A 15,574-nucleotide genomic window follows, 5' to 3' on the forward strand; every position below is an offset into this window, starting at 1 on the left:
CCCACCACCCGCAGGGCACAGCTCTTGGGTTTGGGGCCTCCCCCAACGTGGAAGGCTCTGTTGCCACCAGCTAAATCCCTTTACAGCAGAGAGATGAATCCCTGGGCCCGACTGGCCGACCCGCCAGACCATAGTGACAAGGGCTCCTGGGGAGAGGGAGAGTTGAGGGAGTGCTTTCGTGGACCGGGTGGGATGAGGGATGGAGAGGGAAAGGGACATGATGGGACAGCATGGCTGCCGCTTCCCGAGGCAGAAGAAGCCAAAGGCAGCCTCGCCCCAAGTCTGCGCCGGGGGACTGGGCTCAGACCTCCAGTCAGCAGCAGCAGTGGCAACAGTCACAGCACAATCCCAGAGCCACTCTGCCCATCCCTTATACCGGCCTCGGCCCGTTTCTCTTTGGGGCGACTCAGCGTAGCCCTGCAGAGCTCTCTCTTTTGAGAGATTTGAGAACATCTCCTGCTCCATTTCTCCTGGGATCTGGACCATGAAAACAAATGAAATCCTCTCCCTGTCCCCCAAAGCCCACCACCCTCAAATATAGTCGTGTCTGTTCCCTGATAACACCCCTGCTGGTGAGGGTCCGAGTGCCCCGAGACAGAGTGGGTTGATGGGCCAAGCCCCGCACCAGAGAGAAGAGCTGACAGCCCCCCCTTCCCTCAGGACTCAGCAGAGGGCGGGGCAGCTCTTGCACTCCCGCCCGCGGGTCTGGACACTTCTGGGATGTACCATGGGGTAGAGGACAGGAAAGGCACTGGGCTACTCTGGACTGGGGTACATGACTGCTCCCATGGGGGACTTTAAGTACCTTTGTTAGATGCCCCCAGATCACTTCTTAGACCCGTCTAACTATCCCCCCATTATTCTGGCCTCCTAGTCATGGCTGTATGTCCCACTGGGTGTGACAGCCAGACCACACTCTCCATGCAGTTAATGGATTCTGGAGTTAGAAACTCTACCACTGCCGTGAGTAATGCCCTCACTAACCTTCCTTCCAAATTTTCTAGAATTTGAACACATAAGCCATAAACTCCCATCCACAATTTCTCTTCATAGTTACTTTGCAACTAGGGGAGGGGAAAGGGGGGGACTTCTCCTGGATTGAGAATGTCTGCTCTAAGGTGTTAGGGACACCCCAGCTCCGAGATGTTGAGAAGCCTCTGGGAGGCTGCCTCTGGTGGCCCCAGGAGGTGTGCCACTCTGGATCTCAATGGAATCAGCAAGAAGCTGTGGCAGTGAGAGGCCCCAGTGCAGGTTCTCTGCTGCGGATGGCATTTCTCCTCCTTCCCTTGGACCCGGGGCAGCCAGCTGGGAGCCCCTCCACCGGCGACACTGCAACACAGCCCACTGACGATGGGCTCCCCGCTCTGGGCAGCGCTATCTCAGGGCTGCTGGGGGACTGATAGAGGGGGAGAAAGCACAGGATGGGGTACCGGTCCTGCTGCCTTCCTCTTGGTTTTTCTGTGACCTGGAAATGGACGATGAACCCCCAACAGCCCCACCTACTCTGGACATCTGCAAAGGGCCTGTGTGGTCCTAGAGACAGGCAGGGAAACAGGACAGAGACCTGCTTCCATTCCAGCTTCTGCTGCTGAAACTGAGGCAGGAAGGACGTGGGGCAAACGTGGAGCCCACCTTCCTGATTTCAGTGTGTGTCTTGGCCATTTTCACAGAAACTATAACCAGCGCCGGAGGAGCTAACGTTTACCACGTGTTTACATGTGCTGCGTCTTGTGCTGAGCATTTGACATTCTCGATCTCATTTAATCCTCACAACAACCTGGGTGGGTGGTTCCACCATTACTTTCGGTTTTCAGATAAGAAAAGTGGGCTCAGAGAGGCTGTGTAATTTGCTCAAGGGCAACCAACTTTTTTTTTTTTTTGGCCCCGCCATGTGGCATGGGGGATCTTAGTTCCCGACTAGGGATAGAACCTGTGCCCCCTACAGTGGAAGCGCAGAGTCCTAACCAACTGGACTGCCAGGGAATCCCCCAACCAACTATTAAGTGGCAGAGTCAGGACCAGACTCCTGGACAGCCTGGCCACTGGGCTGCACTGTCACTCAGGAAAAAATATTACCGGAAAGGAGTGCCCCTCAAAGTCACAACAAAATTTTAAATACTGAAAGTAAACTTCATAATGAATAAGATCTACAAAAAAGACCTCGAAGCTTTACAAGATGACTCAAATGGGGACAAGCCCTGCTCCTGGGCAGAAGAGTTCAACAGAGCGAAATGCCAATTTCCCCTGAAGAACTTGGGGTGATGCACAGGTTGTTAGGAAGGGCCAGGATCGGACCAGGAGCTTTACTCTGTCCCTTTAAACAGTGGTCTATGAGGCATGTCCAGACATCATGGCCCTTTGCGCAGGCTGGAGCGGTTAGGCTCTTGCCCACGGTCCATTGTGAGGAGGGGTTAGAGCTCCTGTGATTCGAGCTCAGGTCTGGTGGCTGGCTGTCTGGGATGCTACATTCCCTTGGAGGGGCACCAGACATCCTTCCAGGTCTCTTCTGAGACTGAGACTTTTTATTTTTAATTCTACATATTTCTTTCTTTAAAATAGATTTTATTTTTTTGAGAAGTTATAGGTTCGCAGCAATACTGAGCAGAAGGTACAGAGATTTCCCACATACCTCCTGCCCCTGCATGCGCACAGCCTCCCCCTTATCAGTCTTCCTCACCACGGCAGAGCATCTGTTACGATCGATGAACCTACGCTGACACATCAATATCCCCCGAAGTCCACAGCTGACGTGAGGGTACACTCATGGTGTTGTACATTCAGTGGGTTTGGACACATGTATAATGACACGTACCCACCATTACCCCGAGGATTTTTTTTTTCTTTTTGGCTGTGCTGCATGGCATCTTAGTTCCCTGACCAGGGATCGAACCCACAGCCCCTGCAGTGGAAGCGAGGAGTCTTGGCCACTGGACTGCCAGGGAAGTCCTCCCCCCACCCGCTGAGGATTTTAAATCCAGGTTAGGAGGCAAGTTGTGCTTGAGAGTAAGATGAGGATGAGGAATCACCGAGCCACCCCTCCCCCCACCCCCCCTGCAACTGAGCCAGCCGCACCACCAGGAACATGGAGAAGACCTGTCCTCTGGGGGCTCACGGGCAGAGCCCGCCCCGGCAGCTGCAGGCTCGGGAGGCAGCCGACAACTGGCATCTTCCGGGCAGGGGAAGAAGCAGCCCCACCTCCCACCAGGGTCCAGCAGGAAGCTCTGTGCACGTGCCATGCATTCTGTGCTGTTGAATTGGGGTTGCATTTTCACTTAAAAACAAGTCATTGGATCTCCAGCTAATGGGAGGATTTCTACTCCAGTGCCAAGAATATTAATTTGACACCTGCAAATTCTTTCTGACAAAAGGGATTTTCAGATAAAGTCTGCAAGGAGCAGGCGGTACTGAGGAAACAGCCGCTTCTCCTGAATAAGGTAAAGCAGAGACAACCTGAGGATGCCAGACGGGTGTGGATGGACTACCAAGCTGCCACTGGGGCGGGGGGAAGGGTGTGGACTACCAAGCTGCCACTGGGGCGGGGGGAAGGGTGTGGACTACCAAGCTGCCACCGGGGCAGGGGGAAGGGGAGGCGGACAGAGAAACAACGGCACACAAGACACCCCAGTGAGGCCACGTGCCAAGGGGACTGTGGAACATGGTGGTGGGGGGCGGAGCTAGGTCTCTAAGGCTCTGCCCCTCCCTGTGCCCAGCTCTTGCATCCTTAACACCTGGGTACACTCTGTCCCCCGGGGGCCAGTGGCTCTCACCAAGGGTGATGGGCACGTGGGTGTATCACAATCATCCCGGGAGAGAAAAACATTTGCAACATACATGATAAATGGAATGTCCCCGATATACAAAGAGTGCCTGTAAATCAATAAGAAAAGCGGACAAAGGGTCAGGGGGCTGAGGGAGAACTTTTTCAGAATACACACACCCCTCTCCACACCAGACTGAGAGAACTCCTCTCAAGAACTTGTGGAACAAGAGAAAAAGGCATATGGGGATGACGATATGACTAAACACGAGCTGGGGTTCTGATGTGGGCGGTCAGGGCCGCAGGTGGTGAAACACAGGCATGGTGGTTAAGCGACTAAGAGGACGGGCTTTGGAGTCAAACAGATCCGGTTCTGAGTTTGGCTCCACCACTCCCTGGCTGTGTGCAGCTTAACCTCACCTCGCTCGGCCGTGTTTTCTGAACTGTAAAATGAAATGATGACAGTATTTCCCCCACAGAACTGTTGAACCTTCTCTAGATACAACAGCTAAGGGGTCTAAGCACAGTTCCTGGCACTGTAACGACCTCACACAAGTCAGCTGTTACAAATGGGCTAAACTGTGCCTTGAGCCCCAGGCTGGATGTACGGCCCTGCGTAGGGTGGGCCACAGTTACATTCCATCAGCGAGGGGGCTCTGTGAAGCCCTCCCTAGGAAGGGGCCCCTCCCCACCAATCTGACTGTGGTCCAACTTGACTAGATGGCCTTTCAGGGTCTTGCACCCCAGGGAGCTCCAATCTGAGATCAGGGCTGTGCCTGGAAGTATTGGGATATTCTCACAGACAGCACTTCCGAGATACCCTGGAAAGGAAGCTCACTTCAGGAGAAGAGGGACTTTGTCTTGTTCATGGCTGTATTTCCACTGCCAAGTACACTGTACCCTCTCAAGGTCACCAGATTCGGCGGGGGACATTTGGGGACGTGATTCTGGTGAAGAACCAGGATGCGGCAAAACCACAACTCGCCACTGATACTGAGGTCCCTAAATCCCTCCCCTGGAGAGATGGGAAAGCAGGGACGTTCACGGCTGTTAGAGGAGCACCCTCCCGCCTCACCCCACGCCGGTCACTGTCCCCAGGAGCAGCTGCAATCCCCTCCCCACCGGAGGCCCACAAGATGGGCCCCAAAGCCTCACAACACCTGGCACTTCAGCAAATCGAGCTCCCACAGCCGCAACCTGAACAGAGCTGTTTCATGGACTGCGTCTCCTCCGGCTCCCTTCAAATGCACACGCACGCAAAGACCAGTCGCGAGCAAAGAAGGCTGGATGGGCTTAAAGGACTCCATTTAAAGGACTGAAAACTCAGCTGCTTCCACTGCAGTACTCGGGAAGGAACCAATCAGCAAAGCTATTCTCTCCCTTTTTGTATTGAAATGAGGGCCGTGACTGTGCAGTGAGTCAGTCCTAACTCAGGCAGAACTGGGCCACGTCCACCTGGGCCTCACACTGCAGCGGTGGTGGGGGAAAAAGGGGGTGGTGGCATGTGTGTGCACAGGCGTGTGTGGTGGACAGGCAGGAGGGAACACAGGCAGACTCCCAGACCACCTGCTTTGAGTTTTCTGGAAGTGCAGAGTCCCTGAGAGGACCTAGAGGTGGACACCTGCCTGTCTGCATCTCTCTTCAGCTCAGGTTCAGGGAAGCAAAGTCAGGCTGCAGGACAGCTGCCCTGGGCGCCACACAAGCCTGGTACCAGCGCAGGAAGGACCAAGGTGCCTCCTGCCACGGGAAGTCATGAGCCACGTCCCTCTCCCTCTTTCTCCCACTGCGCCAGCCCGTCTGCTCTTCGTTCCCGCTGGGCAGCTGGGAGGTCTGCAGGTGCGCGCGAGCCTGCTGCCTCACCGAGCCCACAGCTGCCCGGAGCCCCGAGGAGGGAAGAAGAGGGGAGGGAGGGGCGGGTCAAGGCGCGGGCCGCCAGCGGCCAACACAGAGCCTGGAGCTGGTACTGGCGGAGGGAAGGGATGCTACCCCGGCAAATGGCAACACCCAGCTACAAATCCTGCCCCTTGGCTGGGAAGCAGGGGAGTCCTGGTGAGGAAGTCCACGGAACAGAACGCTGCTGGGAATGGCGTGGGGAAAGGTGCGGCTGGAGGAGCCCCTCCCCTACATGGCCGGATGCAGGGTCCTGCTCCCCCTGCCCCACTCTGAGACACCCCCCCCACCTGGGGTTACTCCTGCTGCCTGGGACGGGGCCAGCCTCTCCCTTTAACTTTCGGTGACCCCAATAAACGCAAAGCTTCAGGGTCCGATTTCAAACTAGAGGTCAAAATGGAGTCCAGGTGAAATGAGTCACAACGGATGCTCCTTGAGTGCTCAGCAGGTGCCCAGCACAGCGCCCGGCATTTTTCGTGGGTCATTTCGTTCTCACAACCCCGTGTGCTGTTACTACCTCGTCGGACAGAGAAGGAAACTGAGGTGCGGAGCCGGGCAGTGACTTGCCCGAGTTTGGGCAGCTAGGCGGGATGGACCTTGCCCTTGGGCTCCCCATCACCACTCTCCACGGCCTTCCAGGGACAAGGAGCTCCCGGCTGGACTGGTTTCCTCACCAGTGCCCTGACCCAGCGCTCTCCTCAGAAGGGCCCACAAAGACAGCGTCCTTATTCCCAAAGCTGAGGGCAGCAAACAGCTTTTCCCTTCATGGACACACCTCACCAGGTAGGAGGAATAGGGTGATTTTAGGGGTGTTGATTTACGAGAACAACAACAACAAAATGAGCACCCCTCAGCTACACAACCCCATCAAAAGGAGAGGCTGGCAGCCGGGGCACAGAGGAAGGGGCACTGGTGACCTACCTCGTCGGATTCATCTGATAACGTCTGGAGTAGGGTAGGGAAGAGGCTGTCTGTGTGCCGGAACATCTGGAGAGCAGAGAAGCAGGGACTCACATGAGCTCCCCCACTGCAGGGAACACCTCCCAAACCCCCCTCAAGACACCGAGGGCTCCTCAGGCACCTGCCACCTCTCTCCTGGTCACGGTTTCTCCAGAACTGCAACGACCAAAATCCTACCAAGCACAGGCAGGCCCCTCAAACTCCACCCAGAAGCAGCCACCTGGCTTGGAGGGCTGAGGGGCCCGGGGGCTCACCTTCCGGGGGGTCTTGATGTAGAGGTGGTAGAGCCACTTGAGGACAGCGATCCTGGTCATCATCCCGATGGCCATGTTGCTGAGGTGGCAGCTCAGAACCTGCACAATCCCGTCGAGGTGGAGGGTGACGGGGGCCCTCTCAGTGCTGTGGGTGAGACCAGGAAGGAGCCAGGTTGAAGCCCATCAGGTCCCCGCCCCTAGAGCTGCAGACGCACCCTGGCCCCGCACACTGAGAAACGCACGCTCAGCCCGCTGTCCCGGGGCAGTGGCAGAGGGCACACACCGCGCAAAGCGCTCAGAGGGCCCCTCTCCCTCCACTCCCCTCCTCCCTCTCCAAGGTAGGAGCTCCAACAACCACGTCTGGGGAGGAAAGCCGTTCTGCCGGGCAGCCACCCGCTTCCCCTTTTTCTCTTTCCAGCACTAGCAGGCTTGTACCAGAGAAAACCTCTCTGATATCAAAGAGCTCTGCCCTAGCAGACCTCATGGTTGAAAGAGTGTTTAGCGCCCTCAGGGCATTACGTCCAGACCCTTTGTTGATAAAACAAAACCACCAGGTCCAGAGAGTCCAGGGGATGGCCCTGGTAACACCCCTTAAATCCAACAGGTCCTTCACCAGGCACCTAAAGAACACTTCTCCCGTGAGGACAGGGATCGTGGCTCTTCACCTCGTCACACTCCAGGGCACTCAGCACCATGTTTGGCCTGGTTGAGAGGCCTTGAGAGCTGCCTGTGAAGCTGTAACATTCTTGTCTGAGTCGGGGAAGAGGTGACACAGCCTCAGCCTTGTTCAGAGCTTGTTCAGAATGCCTTTGCTCCAGTGGGGCACAGACTCCCCGCTTCCCTGTCCCAAAGCCCTGCTGGTCTCCAGGCAGAGAAAAGTCCCGCCAAGCAGCCCCGGGAAGGTTGGGTGCTGCTGGGACACTGATACTTAGCCCTCTGCCCAAAGCACGGTGTCCAGGCATTGGCCAGGGTTGTCAGGGATGGGGACGGCAAGGACAGAGGGCCTTAGGATGTCAGGCAGGGGCTCCTTTCCCCTCCGACGCAGGACACTATCGCTCGCCTGTACAAAACGGCCTTTCATGGTATTTCCAGGCTGCTCAATTATTCATTTGCATCAGGAACTCGATGCCTGTGCTTTCCCAATTCGCCTGCAGACTTCCTGAAGCTCATTTGAAGTGAATTCCTAAAGGGCATGGTCTTAGCTCTGTTAAGTGCTAAGCGGAACTGCTGTTTAATATAGTTTGATGATTCCCCACGGTGCTCGTTTCGGGGGTGCAAGTGGGCACTTCTATCCTCTGGTGGTTAGAGGGGCTGGGCGTGTGAGTGACGCGGCCCAGCAGACCTGAGCCTCTGGGTGGGGCTGCCACTGAGATCTCCCCAAGAGCCATATGTCTGGAAGTTCTGGGGTCTTCTGAGAATATTCAAGCATCTGGGTTCTCTGGTAGCCTAAGACAGATGGGGAAACTCCCCCACAGACAGACAAGTCCAGGGTGGCAAATGCAGCCTCCCGGACAATCTCTTAATCTCTCTCACACTCACTGTCCAACAGAAACATAATGCGAGTCACATATAGAATTTTATGCTTTTCGGTTTTATATTAAAAAGTAGAAAGAAAACAGGTGAAATTAATTTTAATGATATATTGTAATTAACCCAATATACCCCAAATGTCACTTCAACACAGAATCAATATAAATATCAATATATAGATTAGTAATAAAGGACATTATATTCTTTTTATGTCCGGAGTCTTTTAAACTCAGTGTGTCTTTCATGCCCTCAGCACCCTCAGCTCAGATGGACCACGGCACACACACTGGGCAGCACATGTGGCAGGCTCTGCAGTGGCAGGCTGGCAGGCCATCCCAGGGCTTCCCAAGCATTTTCTTTTCTTCTCTAACAATTTCCTAGACACTCCTCTCCCTCCTCCGATAGCCAGGATTTACTGTCTAATCTCCAAGTTCCTCTTTTCCCCATAGCACTGGCCTCCTACTGAGCGCCTTCTGGGGTGCTCTGTAAGCTCGTCTCCTTGGGTGGGCAGGAACTTGGAGATTAGTGTCTCCATGGCTGGAGACACTTCAGATGCCCATCTGCAGCCCAAGGCCTTAACAAAGCGAGCTCGGAAAGCAGTGGGGAATGAACGGAAGCCCCTTCCCTGCCTGCTCTCCCCTGACCCCGTGAACCCAAGGTCTGCAGTGAGTCCCTTTCCACAGCAGGAGCTGCCACATGGGGCCCAGGGTGCCATGAGTGCCCCATGTCTGGCAGGTCGCTGCCACATTCTTAGCTGAACCAGCCCTCAGGAGGGAGGCCTGGGGGACTCAGGGCTGCACTGATCTAGCACAGCTGTGTCCTGCTGGTGGGGAGGAAGGCAGTGCCAAACCCACCTCCCCCATCCACCCTGCAGTTCAGGCCCAGTGGGGTGTATGAACCTTGCTGGGGTAGGGGAGACAAGATGACACATGGCTCCGATAACAGTGATGATGGCGATGGTACTCAAAACGATGATTACTCATGTTCTGCATAAATACTCTGTGCCAGGCATCATGCTGAGCTCTGTACCTGCACAGCCGCATTTCCTTCCCTCAAGGGCCCTATGCCAGCAGCAATGCTGTTCCCATTCTGGAGACGAGGGAATCAGAGCACAGAGACATTAAGTAACCTCTCCACGTTACACAGCTGGGGAGTGGCGGAGCTGGCAACCTGAATGCGAGCATCCGAGTCCAGAGTGGCCTCACCCACTGCATGGCACTGGCTCCTAATGGGCCACACTCAAGACAGTCCACGGCAGCATCATTTCCGCGCGAGAGAGGACACTGGGGAAGCCTGGTGCTGATCTTTGTTGGGGGGGGGCGCTCCAATAGGATCCCAAGATGCCAAGGATAGACGGTCGCTCGGCCAGCCGGGCTCCTTAACTCACAGTGGTCCCGAGATGCTCCTAGCCAGCTGAGCATCTCTACTGAGGGCAGAAATCGATGCCCGTTATGGCATCTCCCTCAGGTGGCGCTCTGTTGGGGCCAAATAACAAAGGAAGGATTTCATGGAGCTGGTGTATAAACTGGCAGCACTGTGTGTGCTAACAGTCTCCGACTTTCCCCACAGCAGCCCTCCCCAGACACGGGTACCTTTGGACTGATGGTGAGGCAGGGGTCAGCTTCAAACAACCAAGAACTTCATGGCTGAAAGAGGCCCCATGGTTCATGTAGACCACGCACAGATGCACAGATGGTCAAAGTCCTTTGATGCACAGATGAGGCAGTATGGGGCCTGTCCGAGGCCATGAGGCATGGAGAACTCACTCCCTCAGCTGGAGACGCTCTCCCTGGCTCCCACTTCCCTTGGCTGGCTGGAGGTGAAGGCCATGGGAAGCAGGCACGGCCCAGGGCACCAGGGAAAGGGAGGATAGATGATCCTGCCCGCCTCTGAGGGGACAGCTCTCAGCTGCTACGCTGGGTGGGCTGTGTGTGCTGGGCTCCGCGCGTGCTCGGTGGGAAGCCAGGACTCTGGAACCTGGGCCCCTCCTAGAGCGGGCACGCTGCACCCTGTGCTCAGCTCCTGAGCTGCTGGGCTGGAGCCGGAGGTGCGCTCCCTCCGCGCTGGTTTACTTTACCCAGAAAGAACAGAACGGAGCTCACACACAGTTTGAAACACATTGCTGCACTGGTTCCAAAATGTCTAGACTAGTCACTCTTGAGGGCTTTTGAGTTATTTCAAGGTGTCTCCAAAACTCCATTTTCACGGAGCATTTTCTCATAAAGCATCTCATAATGAAGGTCTTACAAGTATATGTACTACGACTTCTAAATGAATGGCGCTACTGTGGCTATTAAAATATTGATTTATTGACTACGGCTTCTGATACTTCTACTACACGGTGATAAAATCCAGCGCTTCTCTCTGGGAAGCAGCACTTTATTTCTGTAGTGTCTAACCCTTGACGGCACTCATATGCTACGGCTCTAATCAAATTAGAACAAAGGTAAATCTAAAAGGGAACTGTTGCTGGATTCAAAGTTGTTTTTTATAAAAGATCTTTACTAATTCTTTCAATCAGCAGGTGCTATAAGTTGGGAAGCACTGATTTCTAGATCTTTCTGCTTGCCTTATGCAGCCAGCTATACCAGAAGACCTGTACTAAATGTCCCCGATGACACTGGTCCTCAGCAAGGCCCAGGGCTTCAGAGTAGAAGCTTGTGCCCATGGCAATGCCTGTCTGGGGCTCCTGTATCAGGTCACAGGCCAACATGTAAAGCTCCTGCAACTCTCCAACTGTGACTAATGAAGCTCAAATGTGTGGGCCGGGGGTCAGACAGACTTACTAGCCTGAATTCCAAGCTTGTCACTAGCTAGCTGAACAACTTTGGGCAAGAAGTTAACCTCTCCGGGCCCGTATCCTCACTTGTAAAATGGGGATAATGACAAGGTTCTTGTAATAATAATTGTAGCTGAAGTGTGTAAAGTGCTTTCTGTGGGCGAGGCACCATTCTGTGCTCTTTACATGCTTTAACTCCTTTAAGCTCCATACTACGGGGTGAGCAGATCATCACACCCAGTTTACAGATGAGGAAACGGAGGCAGGGAGAGGTTAAGCTGCTTGCCGAGGGCCACACCGCCAGGCATGGTGAAGTCAGGATGTGCGCTCAGGCAGTGGGATTCCACGGCTCAGAGGATTCACGGTGATGAAGAACGTGCCTGGTGCACATAGCAGCATTAGACAGGGAGAGAAGGAAGGGGAGGGACAGAGAGAAAGAGGTGTATACTATTCTTCCTTAACCCTTCCCTCAGCTGCAAGCACGCTGCCTCCATCCCTCTTCCCCTGCCCTCCTAGGGAGTCCGGTTTCCAGCTCCGTATGCATTTCTCATGCTCCTGGAGGGTGGAGGAACCCAGCCTCCGGTACCTGGAGCCCTTCCTCACTACGATGACCTCATAGCCCCTGCTCATTCAGATGGCTCTCCCCTGTGGCTACTGTTCACCCGGGGCCGCCTGGGGCTTTCCCAGCATCTTGGGACAGAGGGGACATGAGGAGGAAGAAGAGGCTTATGCTCTTGGGTTGTCAGTTACTCTCCCTGTGTTTAGGGCCAAGTGAGGATTTAGAGATTAAAAAAAAAAGTCTGGGGTGCAAGGATTGGCTTCGAGGAGATCCCTGAACCCCTGAAAGTGTATTTAGAGTTTTGTGACTAAGGGAGAGGGCCCAGAGCTTTCATCAGATTGAGTGTCACCTCGCTGACAGTGTTCTGCCAGAGGGGGATGCTTCTCTGGCATGGGAGGGGACCCCAATTGGGCTGCTGCCCTAGGCTGGCCTGAACTTAGTAAAAGTGGCACCCGCGGGCAGTGCCCTGGGCGAGCGGCGCATCTGGAAAACCACAGGGTGGGTTATGTTTCTCGGTGTCCCTGGAAGAGGCCATCTTGCCCAAGCTCAGTCCCCCTCTGGCAGCACCAACTGGTGGAAGCAGGCACCCCACCCTCCTGTCCTCAGCTGCCGTCTCCAGTGGGTGGGGGGCTGGGCTCAGGTTCCAGGACTCTGAAGGCCGCCCTCCTCTCTGGCGTAGCTAGTGACTCAGATCGGCAGCTGCCGCGAGGAAACCTCCGTTCGAGGGAAACAAAGCACTAGATAATTTGTTCTCATTTGGTTTTTTAATTTCAAAGACAGGACTGGTGTTTGCTGCTGAACGACGGGTATAAATCAAGGCACTGGTTCCAGCCAGGTGGTTCCCGGCTGCAGCACAGGAACCGAGGCCTCCTTCAGGCGAACGGACCACCGCCTCCCACGTGAGGGAGGTCTCTGCTCCTCCTGGACCTCCCCAACCCCCAAGGAGCATGATCATCCCCTCCCTGTGGCCTAGATTAGGGACAAGTCTGCAACAGGCCCTTCTGTTGCCAGTTTTGGCCCCCTCCCTCACCGATCCTCCCCGGCGCTGCCAGAGGGGCTTCTAAACCACAGGTCTGCCCCCCTCACTCCCAGGGCCTCCAGAACTAAAGCGATTCCTCTACAGGACAGGCCAGTCCCCCTGCATCTCCATCCAGACCTCTCCCCCGAGTTCTGGAATCCAATATCCAAACCTGCTTCCTTAACCGCTCCTGGGGGACGCTCAGAGCCGCCTGGAACCCAGCTCTCGATGGGCCCGCTCACACACCCGTTCCTCCTTCCGCCCCTGCTTGGGAAATGATACCACGATGCCCTGATCTGGCTCAAGCCCCAAATCTAGAAGTTCTTCTTTCCCTCATTTTCCTCCTCTCATGCCATCCCATCCCTCGGCAAATCCTGTCAATTCTACCTTCAAAACAGATCTCAAATCTATCAACTTCCTCCACATTCTGCCGCCTCTTCAGTCTGAGCCTCTATCCCGTCTGACCGGGATGTGGCGGTGGCCCCCTGACCGGTCTGCACCCACCCGAGTCCCTCCTAAATCCATTCTCCACACGACAGCCCCGACCTCCTGTCCCTCCTCAGCCCTAAAGTGGAGATAATGCTACTACTGACCCCACGGGATTTAAACGTCAGCAAAACCTAACGACGCAACACAAAGCGTTGGGCACAGCCGGGCCCCGGAAGCCCTCCCCGAGCGTTCATGGTTGTCAGCCAGTGTTCCAGCGAGCCTCAGCTGGGGCGCCAACACTTGCCCCCAACACCGTCTGAGCCCCCAGCAAAACCACCACTACCCTCACTTCTCTGCCTCCCCACTGGAGAACCTCAAGATCAGGGACCACATTCAGGGGCCGTATCTTTATCTTGGAACCTGCAGGGCTGAACACAGGCTCTGGACGTGTGTGATGACTGGCTAAAAACACAGAAATGAACAGTGTTTATTGGCTTGCTTGAACAATGTGGGAGAGGTCTTAGGAACAGTCCACATTTATAGTCAGTACTCACTTTGAAAACACCCACAAGGTCCTTAGAGATAAGAATAAAGAAATGATATAAAAGGAGAAAAGATCCTAAGGGTCTGAGGAGAAGAGAGTCTCTTGGGGTTGAGTGTATATTTTCTCTTCATGAGTGACCCGTTCCCCCAGGGTCCACATTCAATGTTGAATTCAGAGGGAAGAAACCCCTTATAGGAGAACCTCCATCTATTCCAACCCCACAGCCAATCCTTCCCAAGGAAAAAGTGACATGGGGCAAGTCCAGGGGACGCAGACAGGGACAGAATGGTGATGATTCCCTCCCAGGGGAATGTCATCATCCTGCAGAGCATGGCGGGGGCTGGCAAGGAAGAGGATTACGTCGCTGCACCACTACAGCCTGCACTGCCCCCATGTGGAAGGCTGCACCATTACAGCCGACCTGGGCACCGGAGAAAGGACAGCTCTTGCATCCCAGCCTATGCACCCTCCCTGCCTGTGCTCTGGACTCTCCTTGAACGGCATTTCCCTGCTCAGTCTCATCAGCCTCGTGTTATCCTGGACAAGCGAAAGGTGCTGGGCAAAGGCATCTGCAAGCGTCTCCCTGTGGTCATCATGCATTAGCTACACTCTTACAACTTGTATTTACTCACCTCAAACAGCTTCTAATCCCTCCCAAGAGGCCATGTGTCCATCTGAACCGGGTTGGGTGGGCTTTCTTAATATCCTTCGGACTCCCTCATCAGGCACTTCCTGTGTCCCACAAGTAGCGGCCCCAAGCAAAGTCGGCCTCAGGGCTTTGCTGCAGTCTCCTGCACCCAGGGAAGATGGAGGCTGCTCGCTTTCCACAAACAGCTCTGGCCAGAACAAACCACTTACCTGGCCGGAGGGAAGACACTGATGCCGCTACTGAAGCTGGAGTCACAGGAACCATCGGGCCCTCCTGGGGAAAGAAAGGGGAACAAGGCATCATGAGAAAGGCTGTTGGAGTCTTCCAAATGAACAAGACCCCTGTCACAAGGACACACAGACCCTCTGGTCCCCTGCACCTTGATTCTGGCTCTTGGAAAGGGATGTAACTCTGGAGCCCTGAAGACCCAATGCCTATTCATTCCCCAAAGCTTTTGGACAGTACCCATGCTTGTAGGTTTTTAGGCACAGTGACCTCTCAAGGAGGGGCTCTCCAGGGCTGAACATATCTGGGAAATCTCAGAAGGTGTTGCTGGTTCAAGGACCATGGATGTTAAAAGTGACTTCTGGAACACTCAACATCATAAGCCATCAGGGAAATGTAAATCAAAAGCCCAATGAGATACCATTTCACACCCACCAGGTGGCTAAAATAAAAAAGACAGATATTAGTAGCAAGTGAGAGTGAGAATGTGGAGAAGCTGGAAGCCTTGTACATTGCTGGTGGGAATGTGAAATGGTGCAGCTGCTTTGGAAAACAGTCTGGCAGCTCCTCAAAAGGCTCCAAACAGTTAGTTACCATATGGCCCAGCCAGTCCACTCCTAGAGACATGAAAACTTACGTCCACATCAAAAACTTGTACACCATGTTCATAGCAGCACTATTCACAACAGCCATAAAGTGGAAACAATCCAAATGTCTATCAAATGAATGGATAAACAAAATGTGTTGGAGCCCATACAATGGACTATTATTTGGCAATAAAAAGGAAGTACTGATCAGGCTACATGGATGAACCCTGAAAACACTATGCTAAATGAAAGAAAGCAGTCACAAAGGATCGCATATTTTGATCCCATTTATATGAACTGTCTAGAATAGGCAGATCTATACAGACAGAAAGTAGACTAGAGGTTGCTGAGGACTAGAGGAGACAAGGGTGTGATGGCCATTTTCATAAATTA

The 15,574-nt window shown here is 54.3% G+C and overlaps 1 protein-coding gene across 2 annotated transcripts in view; it reads right to left on the bottom strand.

Annotated features, from left to right (window-relative positions):
- The window catches only part of VAC14 (VAC14 component of PIKFYVE complex), a 97,814-nt gene that overhangs the window by 59,960 nt on the left and 22,280 nt on the right, over positions 1 to 15,574 (bottom strand). For both annotated transcript variants that reach the window (XM_079907702.1, XM_079907701.1), the window contains 3 exons: positions 14,579 to 14,642; positions 6,862 to 7,006; positions 6,569 to 6,634 (listed from right to left, as the gene is read on the bottom strand). In XM_079907702.1, coding sequence (XP_079763828.1) covers positions 6,569 to 6,634; positions 6,862 to 7,006; positions 14,579 to 14,642 — 275 coding nt within the window. The remainder of the gene's footprint in view (positions 1 to 6,568; positions 6,635 to 6,861; positions 7,007 to 14,578; positions 14,643 to 15,574) is intronic.

This window comes from Stenella coeruleoalba, assembly GCF_951394435.1.
Source record: "Stenella coeruleoalba genome assembly, chromosome: 20".
Taxonomy (NCBI): Eukaryota; Metazoa; Chordata; class Mammalia; order Artiodactyla; family Delphinidae; genus Stenella; species Stenella coeruleoalba.